Source organism: Syngnathus typhle, linkage group LG21 (assembly GCF_033458585.1).
Source record: "Syngnathus typhle isolate RoL2023-S1 ecotype Sweden linkage group LG21, RoL_Styp_1.0, whole genome shotgun sequence".
NCBI classification, from domain to species: Eukaryota; Metazoa; Chordata; class Actinopteri; order Syngnathiformes; family Syngnathidae; genus Syngnathus; species Syngnathus typhle.
Genome location: NC_083758.1, coordinates 5446825 through 5459869, shown reverse-complemented (window position 1 = coordinate 5459869; position 13045 = coordinate 5446825). Strand labels below are relative to the sequence as shown.

General features: G+C 45.5%; 1 protein-coding gene across 7 annotated transcripts; it reads left to right on the top strand.

Moving 5' to 3' along the window:
• The first annotated feature begins 46 nt into the window (after positions 1-46).
• On the top strand, positions 47-10637 carry ppp6r2a (protein phosphatase 6, regulatory subunit 2a). 7 transcript variants are annotated; one of them, XM_061268606.1, is made up of 24 exons: positions 47-502; positions 3134-3303; positions 3447-3701; positions 3826-4012; positions 4094-4231; positions 4379-4444; positions 4531-4643; positions 4728-4841; positions 5013-5139; positions 5263-5415; positions 5488-5712; positions 5890-5954; positions 6055-6170; positions 6236-6321; positions 6468-6548; positions 6644-6723; positions 6805-6862; positions 7095-7222; positions 7303-7424; positions 7639-7786; positions 7925-8004; positions 8074-8242; positions 8515-8634; positions 9238-10637. In XM_061268606.1, exons 3-24 carry the CDS (start codon positions 3475-3477, stop codon positions 9284-9286), a joined length of 2652 nt encoding a protein of 883 aa, XP_061124590.1. In that variant the 5' UTR covers positions 47-502; positions 3134-3303; positions 3447-3474; the 3' UTR covers positions 9287-10637. The 7 variants fall into 7 exon arrangements, with proteins under 7 accessions (XP_061124590.1, XP_061124588.1, XP_061124586.1 ...); XM_061268604.1 differs by having other exon boundaries at positions 6215-6321; XM_061268602.1 differs by having other exon boundaries at positions 6215-6321; positions 6626-6723.
• The last annotated feature ends 2408 nt before the right edge of the window (positions 10638-13045 follow it).

Here is a 13045-nt window from a genome sequence, read left to right as displayed (position 1 = left end):
TCCGCGCACTAGCCAAAATGCACGCTCCCGCGCGACGCTGGTGCTGCGCGTCCCCGCCACCCAGCGTCGCCATTTTGATTCGAAAAAATATGACTGAGTTTTTCCTGCTTTGCATGCTAAACTTAGCTCCGCGTTTGAATTTCGTTCGAATCAAACGCGCTCCGTCCGAAAGAACAGATATCGGGGCCATCGATGCCCAACAAGCCGCCCGCGGCCCAGTATTTGCCTCTCGGGGTGAATTTTAAAGCCACGCTTTGGACTTAACGTCGGGGGCTAACTTGAAGCTAACAGACAGCCTCCTGCTTGCTTGTTCGAACTGGCGAAGGCTGACCCAGGCTGTTCTTCAAAACAAATCACTAGATGAGGCTCATGCAGTGAAGCTAACGCGGCTAATTGTGAGCTGGGGGGGAAGCTAGTGTCTAAGGGATCGGGCTGGGGTAAGAAAAAAAGTGCTGTAACGGTCTAACGCAAAGAAGAGGAAACGCACGGGGGATATTCAAAGGTAAGTTTCTCGTGGGCGGATATAATGTGATTACTGTACTCAACTCGGCCACAAAGTTTAACTTAAAGTTTTGGGGGGGGGGGGGGGGGGTTAACTCCGCTTTATGTTAATCGTAGCTGCTAGTTAGCTTCCGTGCTAAACTCAACGCAAAAGGAGGAACTAAAGCTAAAGCTTGCTAACTTGCGCGAGTAAGTTGCTATTCGCAAGCTAGCCTTAGCACCCCCAACCGACTAATTTACCCGAATTGTGTTCCGTTTGGGTGACCCCTTAAGGGCAACGAACTTAACCTCGGCGCCATTGTGTGTTAGGTGTCAGTTCAAAGAACGCCCTGTTGTTGTTTTTTTTGCCCTCTTTGCTCGCCTATTTTCTTAAACGTAAGCTCTTCTACACCGCGTTATGTTGTAAAATTAAGGCCGTTCGAAGTCGATGGAGGCCAGCCGCTGCCGAGCCATGTGGTGTTAACGATCAATTCTCGTGAACTCGTACCTCGATCTCCTTTTACGTCTGTTATGTGAGGGAATATTAAGCTTTGTGTACAGTAAAATACAAATTTTAGACTCTCACAATGTTCCGTATGCTACCGTTAGGGTTCAAGTAAACAAGAAATCCGACCCCGTCTCTCCCAACAACATTACAAATGTGCGTTTGTCATCCGTTGTAATTCTTTCAACTAGTAATTTATCAGGATTAATAAATTGTTTGTTTAAGATCTCAACACCCAGTGGCCACATTTATTTTTGTGTAAGACAGTAGAACTATATTGTTAGCCTAATAGCGTAATTGACCAAGTCGTGAAAAAAAACAAATAACACAAAAAGGAATTGTACGGTTTCCTTGATAAAACCTTTGTAGATTACCATGACCTACACAGTTGTAAAGAAAAACCAATTGAAAGCACATTATTACTTTATTAATATTGTTTTGGGCAGATATACTGTCAGGCTAACCATATGTAACAAGACACCATAAAGGTCAAATTGTTATTCTAAATAAATGTTCACATGGCAAATAATGGAAAATGAATTACTAGAGGTGCTCCTCGGTGTATGGTAGTGCTCAAATAATCCAAATTTGTACATAGTGCTGTTATAAAAATAAAAAAAACAAGTATAAATTCGTTAAAACTCTTTGTGAACTCAAGCAGCTCGCATATTTGACGTCATTTATGGATGGAAATAAGATTCGCGTACGCAGAACAACCAGTCAACCTCTTAACGCTTCCATTATGGTCCAAGTAAACAGAAATCTGACCCCCCCCAATTCGGCTGTCAGTGACACTTGTGGCTAAGCTTATAAAGCAGCTATATATTTTTGTTCAGACTGTTCACACTGATGATAAACAAAAAAATATATATATACTCAAAAGGAGACAATTTACAAGTGTAAGGTCATATTTTTACAACAAAGTCTCGTGTTGTGAGCATAAACGAGACTGCTGATGATGCAAATCTTCAGCGCAACGGCGACGTGCGTTCTCACACTTGTTTCTGTGGGAATATTGACAATCAGCTTAGGTGGACAAATCCGGACATGCTCCTCATACTTGCAATGTTCTAACTCTTGGAACTTTTAGGGCTTCTGTAATCTGCGCAATACCGTTTCCTTGCTTCCTTTTCATCTTGTCCAACTCCACTTTGTGGTTTGTCCACAACAACGCGCATCTTTTTCACGCTTCCTCTTTTCCCCGACCGCGCCGTGCGCTTCGCCGATTGTTGTTGCTGCAGTCGCCTCCTGCGGGTTCTATTTTGGATGTAAAAAGTCAAGCTCCCGCCGTCCCAGCTCGCCATCCACGAGGAGCACTCGCGAGGTTATTATTGCACTTGTGTACTCTGTAAATGTAAGCCAGATGGACGCCGCTGCTGTTGCATGTGCAGGGGAGGGGAAAATAAAGGGCCAGGAAAAAAAAAAAAAAGGAGGAAAGCCTTTGATTTGTCCTCAGTTCAGTTTCACCTTCTGCAATCAACAGTTGGGTCGCTCGCTCGTCCCCCACAGCTCCTGAATTTTGGCCCTGCGTTTGCATCGGGCCGAGTCTGTTTGCCTCCATAGTAACCCCTCGAGGAAAACAAACGCGCACGCTCTGAAAAGTTGTATAATTATACAGGCCTTTGTCAAGCACCATAGCGTTAGATACCAGCCGTTTAAAAGCGCCTGTCGCTCGTGAGATGTTTGACTAAAATCGGTCATGTTGCTACCGAGTCGTGAGCAGACAGTAACAGGCCTCATTTGTTTCCAACACCTCATTTCGCACAAAGCTCTACGCAGAACCCGGTAAAGGTAATCAAACAAAATGAGTGGTACGAAAATAGTAGTCAGCCTTTTGTTTTTAGGCATGCTAGGAAACGAGTAGTACAACTCCGTCTTGGTTCTCGGGCTTTCCCTGGCACGCAAACGCCGTCGCGACTCGGATAGTAGTGTAGCTCAGAAGGCAGGAAATTGCCCACTTGCCCTCATTCAGGCCTGGCGTTCCTAAAAATATGGGGGGGGATGTTGAAACCTCTTCATCCTTGGCCATTGATGTGAACATTGTGAAACTACCCAATTGGCTCCTAATTTATTTAAATTCATATTAAAGCAAATTATGGTTCAACTCTCTCTTTGCTAATGTTTGTTTTTTTTTCCCTCCCTTTGCAGGTTATGGTGAGCCTCCCAGCGTTCCATCTCCTAAACAGGCCTGCATTTTAAAAGGAGACCCATGCTGATAAATGCCAGGCCCCCCCACGCTTTCTGTCTTCTGCACAAACACAAATGCCTGCCTGCCCGCGGGAGAGGTCTGATTAAAGATATCCACATTTCATTCACTGGTATGTACTACCGTAGCCCCTTTTGAGATCGCCTCACGTGGCAGATACAAAATGCTTTTCACAGATGGGTGATAAAAACTAACTGTATAATGTTTTTTTTATGGTGATGCACTTGTATGTAACATGTTGCTTTTCCCCCTCAGGGCTGTGTTCCCCACCCCGGCGGCCACCATGTTTTGGAAGTTTGACCTGCACACCACCTCCCACATCGACCAGCTGCTGGACCGGGAGGACGTGACGCTGCGCGAGCTGATGGAGGAAGACGACGTGCTGCAGGAGTGCAAGGCCCAGAACCGCCGCCTCCTGCTCTTCCTCTCCCAGGACCACTGCATGCAGGAGCTGGTCGGCCTCATCACCAAAGAGCCGCCCGCCGACTTGGAAGAGAGGAGCCGATTTAAGTGCGTAAACTTGTCCGTTTGTGATGTGTAACCTTCGTTATATCATCTTCGATATGCTGACAAATAAACGAGCTATCCCTATTTTAATAAATGTTGCTTCTAAATTGCCTCTTCTTCCTCAAAGGCTTCCCAACATTGCGTGCGAGCTCCTGACCTCAGACGTGTCTATCATAAACGATAAGCTGGGCGGAGAAGAATCTCTCCTGGAGATGCTCTACCACTTTCTGGAGCAGGACCCGCCCCTCAACCCGCTGCTCGCCAGCTTCTTCAGCAAAACCATCGGCAATCTCATAGCCAGGAAAACCGAAGAGGTAGAGCTGCATTGGCGTCGTGCGGCCAAACGGCACGGATGCTCACCTTGTGGCATTTGTCTGTCAATCTGCCGCTCCCAGGTGATCGCCTTTCTCAAGAAAAAGGAAGGCTTCATCGCTCTGGTGCTGAAACACATAGATGCGTCTGCTATGATGGACCTGCTGCTTCGCCTCATCAGTTGTGTGGAGCCTGCCCCTTTGAGGCAGGAGGTCCTTCATGTAAGCTCTCCAATTCAAAACTCTGACTTGCCTGTAGACTGTAAAAAAAATAAAACCTCATTGGTAGTTTACAATAACCATGATCTGCAATTTAGCAGGTAAAGCAGCGTATCCTTAAATAACCAACATGTTTTTATGTTCCTCAAGTGGCTGAATGAGGAGAAGCTCGTTCAAAGACTCATAGAGCTTATCCATACTGGTAAAGATGAGGAGGTAAGTCTCCGGGGCAAATTTAGATTCTTCCTCCCAAGCGTGCATTATTTTTTTTGAATGCCTGGTTTTCCTTTCTAATTTGTTAGAGACAATCAAACGCGTCCCAAACACTTTGTGACATAATTCGCCTTAGCCGAGACCAGGCCAATCAGATGCAGGAGAACATGGAGGCCGACCCGCTATTGGCTGTGCTCGAGTCGTAAGTCGCTCCGCTCCGTCTCGAGATGAACGGAATCATTAGCAGCGGCTCAGTTTGCTCAGTCAACAAAATGGCTTCTTCCAGACAAGAAACTGTAGCAGGACTCCTCAAGAACATGTTTGAGGGCGAGAGGAACGAGGCTTCCATTGTTAACGGAACTCAAGTGCTACTTACCTTACTGGAGACTAGGAGGTCTGGGTGAGTATGCGAATAAAGCCAGCACTCGCTCAGATTTTTAAAACAACTGAATCGCCAGAGATCCCCAGGTTACCCAATTTCTCTTCATTGGTTTGAAGACTCGGAATTTATCGTGTCAGTGTAGAGCATCGTTTGTGAACGAGGGCTGATAGGTGATCTTCTTCTCCCCAGGTTGGAAGGGCTGATGGATCTGTATTCTCAGGGTTATGAAAGGTCTTACACTGTCAACAGCAGTATTTTAAATGCCATTGAGCCCCATTTAAAAGATTTCCAGCAGCTTCTTCTGGATCCCCCAAAGGTACCGACCGCCGCACAGTGCATGGCACACAAAGCTGCAAATTGACTTTGCCAAGCACTTGATGAACTTCACTCCAGCATCCACGAAAGGGCTTTGAGCTCTCTCTTCCTCTTCCGTCTGCAGAAAGGTGCAATACTGACCACCGTTGGCGTTCTAGATCAGCCACTGGGGAACGCCCGCCTTCACGTGGCCCGACTGGTGGCTGCCCTCCTGCAGACCACCTCCCCCAGTATCTGCCAGGAGCTATGCGACCTCGGCACCATGGACCTACTACTGGTAGGCCCGACCTCAATTCGAAAACCCGAGCTCGACGCCGATACTAAGTCTGGTGTTTGTCCCGCTGCGCAGGATCTGTTCTTCAAATACTCGTGGAATAACTTTTTGCACTTCCAAGTGGAGCTCTGTGTGGCAGCCATCCTGAACCACCCTTCCTCTGAGGAGCGGCCCAACCCGGGCCTCCAGAACCACAACGGGCAGCAGGCGGCATCGGCCGCCGAAACTCAAGTCGAGGCGGTGGAGTCGGGCGGGACCAGTGACCCACAGACCTCCCTCCACAATACCCTGGTGGCACATGTAAGTGCAGCTCGACGGCACCGCCGTGTTGTTGTTAGTCAGATGTAGAGCTGCTGATGTTAGCTCGCAGGCTAGCGGCCATTGTTTTTGACATTTCCGAACACCACCCCATTGAAGTATCGACAAAGAATTTGCTCGATTTCACTTTTTATTTATTTATTGCGGTCAAATGTGCAGCTTTTCCAGAAGTGTCGATTGGTACAAAAGATCCTTGATGCCTGGGAGGAGAACGATAAAATACAGTGAGTGTGTTTTTTTTTGTTTTTCTTTTAAAAACAAATCTGCTCAGTCGGCTAATTTCTTAAATCTCCAGGTGAAATAATGTGGCTGTGACTTCCACAGGTCTGAGGGTGGCACCAGGAGAGGCAACATGGGTCACCTGACCAGAATTTCCAACATGGTGGTCCAGAACCTAGAGAAGGGGCCAGTACAGGCCCAGATTGCTGACCTCATCAAAGGTAAACGGAACATTCGAAACAAGCACTCAGTCATTATGAATTAGTTATTTTTGTAAACAATTCAGAGCTGCCCGAAGACTGCAGAGGTCGCTGGGAGAGTTTTGTGGACGAAACGCTGAGAGAAACCAACAGAAGAAACACAGTAGAGCTGGTGAGAAGACGTTCACCACAGAGAAAAGATTACCACTCCTGCAGTTGCCCAATTTTGATTTCTTTTTCGTGAATTGTTCGTTCGCCTTGATCGCTGTCCAATAGTTTGGTGCCTTCAGCTGTTTTCATGTGCCGTGCGTTGTACAGGTGAGCACGCACAACATGCACTCGTCCAGCGAGGACGACGACATGGAGAGCCCCTTCCCGAACGACCTGTCCCTCCAACAGGTAGGGTCACGCGCTCTTGGAAAAAGAAAAAAAAAAACGCGGCGTCACCCTAAAAGGTGTCCCTCTGACATTCCCAGGCTTTCTCTGACTATCAGATCCAGCAGATGACCGCCAACTTTGTGGACCAGTTTGGCTTCAACGACGAGGAGTTCAGCGAACACGACGAAAATATCAAGTGAGTTGTGACTGTCAAGTCTGCCGTGTACTGTTAGCTCTCGTTGTACTGTAACTTTTTTTTTTTTTTTTCCCCCTCCAGCGCCACATTTGACCGAATTGCTGAAATAAACTTCAATTTAGATTCTGATGATAACAGTGTAAGTATTCGACAAGTGCTCTCAAGTAAGCTAAAAAAAAAAAGTAAGCAGAAAAAATACTTGTGCAATTTCCATGTGAGGCTAAGTAAGACAAGGAGCATTTTGCAAATAAAATTTGTCAGTCGGGATTATGCTAAAATACTTCTTTCCGCAACGACCTTTGCCTTTAGTTGATGGCATGCGGACATGCAAATGCCTCTGCGGTTTATTCTCGTGTCGACTCGCAACACAGGCCAACGCAGCTGCTTTTGAGGCCTGCTGTAAAGAGAGGATACATCAGTTTGATGATGCGGATGAGGAAGAGGACATTTGGGAGGAAAAGGAGATCAACTATGCAACGCAAGCTAAATCCAGAACACGGTAAATATTGTTCTTTGCTCAAATAAATGAACGCAACTACTACGGTCCATTTAAAGCTCATTGTGGGGCCTCTTTCCCAGGTTTGGGGTGTCCCAAACATCAGAAGGAAGCTCCCGGAGTAGCTTGGAAAATGGCGGACAGCAAGACTGCGGCTCCGAATCCGACGAGGAGGAAGAGTTTGAGCAGAACACATCAGACACAGGTGGGGGGTCAAGATTAAGGTCCGACACTTTACTTCAAGTAGCCTCTTTTTGCCAGCTACAACAGTTGCCAGGTGTCGGAATGAAATGAAATATTTCAAAGTCCCTTACTCGTAAAAAAAATTGTCTTGCAGATTATTTTCACATCCTTTTTTGAAACCAATTTTTATTTTGATGAAATACGATTAATATTCCCTCTTCCCATCCTGTCTCCAGGGCCAGGATGGACAGCAAATTTCAGGGACTCTGACGGGATCACGGAATCCCAGACTCCATCTGGCTGGGATGCACTTCCCGCCGGTGCTGGAAACGAGACCCAGGAAACGGGCTGGGCCAATTTCACGGCGTTCCAGCCGTTCTCAAGGTTAGCTTGCGTGTCTTCAACTTGGACATTTCACGCTGGGCCGCCTAGCCAAAAAGTTCTTATTTCCCATTCTAATAAAACTCAATGAATGACTACTCTTCCAGTGCTAGCGCTCAAGTGTCTTTTCTTCCCTTCCAGCACAGTCAGGTGCAGCTCCCCCGTAGATACTGGAGGCAGCGACGCAGACAAACAAGCCAAACAAAACCACGACAAGAGCGGTGAGTTCATCTGGTCGGACCAGATTGTGCCATTTTGTTCCGCCCATCTCACTTGCTTTCCACTTGCAGACGCCGTCGCCTCGCCTCGCATGGGGCCTTCGGGGGACGTGACGGCGGCTCCTCCCGCCGCCTCGGACAGCGGCTCGCCCGCTGGTTCCGACGGCGAGGAACTCAACTCGGCAGCAACTATCGTCTCCAAAGCAGCTGCCGGCGGCGGCAAGACAGCAGACGTCACAAGGTTCAAAATCCCCCTTCTGCTTGTTATGTATAAGAAAACTATAATTGAAGCAAAAAAAGTACCACACCGAGTTAAATATAGGTGAAAGTCGCAAGTGCAAATTACTGGGCACTTCTCTGCAACTTGAGCCTAAATACAAGTTTGCATGTTGACGGAGGACTTTTCCACCAGTACTGATGCTTCTACCAGCAGCTCCAAGGCAAAATGGGTGACTAATAAGGGAGTGTGACGAATGAACTGTGAAGCTCAAACCGGCTTGTGTGTGTGCGCAGTGAGGAGAGTCCTGTGTCCCTGGAGAAACTCTCACTGTCAGATCCTCCAGATGCCTCGCAGCAGCAGCAGCAGCAGCCGCCTCCTGAGGAATCACCCGTAACCGCACAGACTGACAGGAAGTAAGTTGTCACTCCGCCGACGCCCACTTGGACTCAAGCAAGTGACAGGGATGTCAAAACTACGGCAACCCCGAAAGTTTTCTGCCTTACCACCTTCCATAGAAATCTATTTTGTACCGGTTTTTGTCAGTATGATTTTTCTTATGCTAACGTAGTGTGTATCTGCTCACTTCTTAGCATGTTATTCAAGCTAGTGTTTTAGCTAATACTACTAATATTAGTACTCGGTGATTCTCGTGCATCGGCTGATTTAAGGACTATAGTAATTTATGTAGGATGCGTTCATGATTGTCTCCAGACTCAAAGCATCTTATTAAAGCATGTTGGTTCTCTCTGCTTTAACGCTTTGTCTAATTGCTCAACTTGACAACAGAGAGAAGACATTTTTTGGCAAGGAGGTATGGGCTTGGGTTTGCATGTGTTGTAATGCAAAAAAAAAAAAAAAAAAAAAAGCCAGTCAAAAAAAATAATTGAAAAGCGAATATTGGCCTAATGGTGTCCTAATTTAAAGCGAAATTTTCTAATATAATTTGCACAACTTTCCCGGGGCCGGCGGGTGTAGTGATGTCATGTTCTAAAGTGTGGCATCCCTGTGCACCTCAGAGAGGAGCCGCCAGCGCCCCAAGAAGTGGCCGTCAACGGGCCGGTGTGAGCGCAGACGCGGGAGCGGCGGGGATGCCAACGACCAGCTGTAAGCCTCCTCCAGAGTGACTCCTTTCAAAATAAACCTCAGTGCGACACCAGTGTTTTTACTGAATCACTCTGCCATGTTATTGGACCTGGACACTGCCAATCGATACCAGTAACCAGAGGCGGCGGAACGTGTACAAAAAAAAAAAAAAAATCTATATATATATATATAAATATATATATATATATATTACAGAAAAAGGAGGACAAAAACAGAACAGTATGTAGATCGTCAAATCCTTCCCCCCCCTCCCCATGTTGCACATGAATACGTGCGGTTTTAATGTAGCAGCAATCTTGGAGGAGGGTAAAAACAGCATCATGATCACCATCATTATTTTTTTATGTCCAGAACGATTTCTCTCTTGCAGGTTGAACCTGGCAGTTAGGCTTTGACATTGCTGCACCATGTCAGGATAGCACAGGCTACGTTTTTCTGTTTATTATTTTTTCTCTTCTTAAATGCGCCTCAATTACAATAAGCCTGTTTTTTTTTTGTGTGTGTGTTTTTGACAAAGCACTTGTTCAGCCATTTCCTGTCTGTTCTAGCACAATATCAGTGTTTCACCTTGAGCTCTTGCAGAATGAAATTTTCCGCAGAATGAAATTTTCCACACAATTGCATTTTGGTTTCACACTTTTTTTTCCTTTGGTTGCCGTTTAAAGAACCTTCTTCACCAGGTGTCTGAATGTGTCACGTAGGATGAGGAGGAGGGTCAGCGAACAGAGCTGCAAGAGTATTACTGTCTTTAGCTCATGTGCAATAATGTCAATTAGTCCTTTTTAACTTAAATCCAACCTATTGTATGAGATGAAATCAAGCTAGTCATTTTGCTTCAATTGAATTCATTTTAATTTTATTTAGTGCATGTGTGAGCGACCTCACTTGTGAGCTCAGACCTTCTGATTGTATTGATGTTAACCATTCTTTTTTTTTTTTTTTTTCCCCCAACCAACCAAACCTTATCTACCTAATAATATACAATTGCTAATCAACATTTACAGGTCATTTTACAAGCAATCTTAAATACTATGGTAGGCTGTTTTCTCTCTGTCTCTCTCTCGCCACAAAGCACACAGGATATGAGTGACATCTGGAAGGAGTGATGCTGTACTTTTGTTTTTCTTTTTGTTTTTTTTCTTTCAATGTTAATTTTATTTGATCTCCAAGCTGCAGAATTGAGGGGGAAAAAAGAGGACAGGTGCTGGTTTCAAGCAGCCCCGGGCCTCTTGGTGTACTTAAAAATCACTTGATGGCGATCTGGTTCTATGATTCATTGTTAAAACAAATTAAAAGTGTCTGACCACGTTAATACCAAAGTGTTGTCTTGTGATTGGGCAAGTTTAGCTTTAAGAATTAAGTTGCTGTCCATGGAAATAAAAATACAGATGTCTTCACATTTCGTCACTTAAACATTTGGGTACACTGGTCACTGTAATTTTCCCTAATGCTGGCCTGTCATGAGATGCACCTCACAAAGGTAGTGTACCTAATGAAGTGTCCCTAGGTGACGTCACAAATGTGGCAGCCAATCAGAAGGCACTTTTCAATTTCAGTTAAGCTTAGGCCATGATTTTCCCATAATGAAGTGGCCTGTGATTAGGTACACATGAAAGTGGGGGTGTACCTAATGGAGTGTCCGTCTGACGTCACTGATCAACCAGCCAATCAGGAGGTGGGGGTGAGGGCGGGCGGGGCACTTTTCACTTTCACTTAGCCTTTGACCCTGATCATTCCCTAATAAAGTGGCCTGTTATGAGGTACAATTGAAAGTGGTGGTGTACCTAATGGAGTGTCCGAGTGACGTCACAGATCAATCAGCCAATCAGGAGGTGGGGGTGAGGGCGGGCGGGGCAGTTTTCACTTTCACTTAGCCTTTGACCCTGATCATTCCCTAATAAAGTGGCCTGTTATGAGGTACAATTGAAAGTGGTGGTGTACCTAATGGAGTGTCCGAGTGACGTCACAGATCAATCAGCCAATCAGGAGGTGGGGGTGAGGGCGGGCGGGGCACTTTTCACTTTCACTTAGCCTTTGACCCTGATCATTCCCTAATAAAGTGGCCTGTTATGAGGTACACTTGAAAGTGGTGGTGTACCTAATGGAGTGTCCGAGTGACGTCACAGATCAATCAGCCAATCAGCAGGTGGGGGTGAGGGCGGGTGGGGCACTTTTCACTTAAACCAGGGGCGTTGAACTCCAGTCCTCGGGGGCCGCGTTCCAACATGTTTTCCACGTGACCCTCGTTAATCGCACCTGCGTGAAAACTTTTAGCTACTTTCACGTTCTGAAGGAGCTAAAAGTTTTCACGCAGGTGCACTTAACGAGGGAGTCTTTTTTTTTTTAAGGTGACTTTTTTTCTTGTACATAATGAGCATACAGTATAATATAAGTGCAGCTGGAAACCACAAATAAATACATGCTGTCCTGATTGATGCTAAGACTTGGATTAAAGTTTTTTCATGAACATATTTTAACAAATTTGCCAGGGGTGTGGACCTCGGGGGCCGCGTTCCAACATGTTTTCCAAGTGACCCTCGTTAGGCGCACCTGCGTGAAAACTTTTAGCTACTTTCACGTTCTGAAGAAGCTAAAAGTTTTCACGCAGGTGCACTTAACGAGGGAATGTTTTTTTTTTTTTTTTAGGGTGACTGTGTTTTGTTCTTGTACATAATGAGCATACAGTATAATATAAGTGCAGCTGGAAACCACAAATAAATACATGCTGTCCTGATTGATGATAAGACTTGGATTAAAGTTTTTTTCATGAATGTATTTTAACAAATTTGCCAGGGGCGTCAAACTCCAGTCCTCGGGGGCCGCGTTCCAACATGTTTTCCACGTGACCCTCGTTAAGCGCACCTGCGTGAAAACTTTTAGCTACTTTCACGTTCTGAAGGAGCTAAAAGTTTTCACGCAGGTGCACTTAACGAGGGAGTCTTTTTTTTTTTAAGGTGACTTTTTTTCTTGTACATAATGAGCATACAGTATAATATAAGTGCAGCTGGAAACCACAAATAAATACATGCTGTCCTGATTGATGCTAAGACTTGGATTAAAGTTTTTTCATGAACATATTTTAACAAATTTGCCAGGGGTGTGGACCTCGGGGGCCGCGTTCCAACATGTTTTCCAAGTGACCCTCGTTAGGCGCACCTGCGTGAAAACTTTTAGCTACTTTCACGTTCTGAAGAAGCTAAAAGTTTTCACGCAGGTGCACTTAACGAGGGAATGTTTTTTTTTTTTTTTTAGGGTGACTGTGTTTTGTTCTTGTACATAATGAGCATACAGTATAATATAAGTGCAGCTGGAAACCACAAATAAATACATGCTGTCCTGATTGATGATAAGACTTGGATTAAAGTTTTTTTCATGAATGTATTTTAACAAATTTGCCAGGGGCGTCAAACTCCAGTCCTCGGGGGCCGCGTTCCAACATGTTTTCCACGTGACCCTCGTTAAGCGCACCTGCGTGAAAACTTTTAGCTACTTTCACGTTCTGAAGGAGCTAAAAGTTTTCACGCAGGTGCACTTAACGAGGGAGTCATAGAAAACATGTTGGAATGCAGCCCGTAAGACTGGAGTTTGACACCTGTGACCTTTGACCATATTTCCCTAATAAAGTGGCCTTTTATTAGGTACACTTGAAAATGGTGGTGTACCTAATGGAGTGTCCGTCTGACGTCACAGATCAAACAGCCAATCAGAAAGTGGGGGTGA

What these genes read in the sequence shown, in the direction of transcription:
- ppp6r2a (XM_061268601.1), top strand. Translation starts at nt 3,475, where the DNA reads ATGTTTTGGAAGTTTGACCTGCACACCACCTCCCACATCGACCAGCTG. An exon ending in GCACCATGGACCTACTACTG is followed by an intron (nt 5,416 to 5,487) that starts GTAGGCCCGACC and finishes CCCGCTGCGCAG; the next exon opens with GATCTGTTCTTCAAATACTC. An exon ending in TAGATTCTGATGATAACAGT is followed by an intron (nt 6,863 to 7,094) that starts GTAAGTATTCGA and finishes CTCGCAACACAG; the next exon opens with GCCAACGCAGCTGCTTTTGA.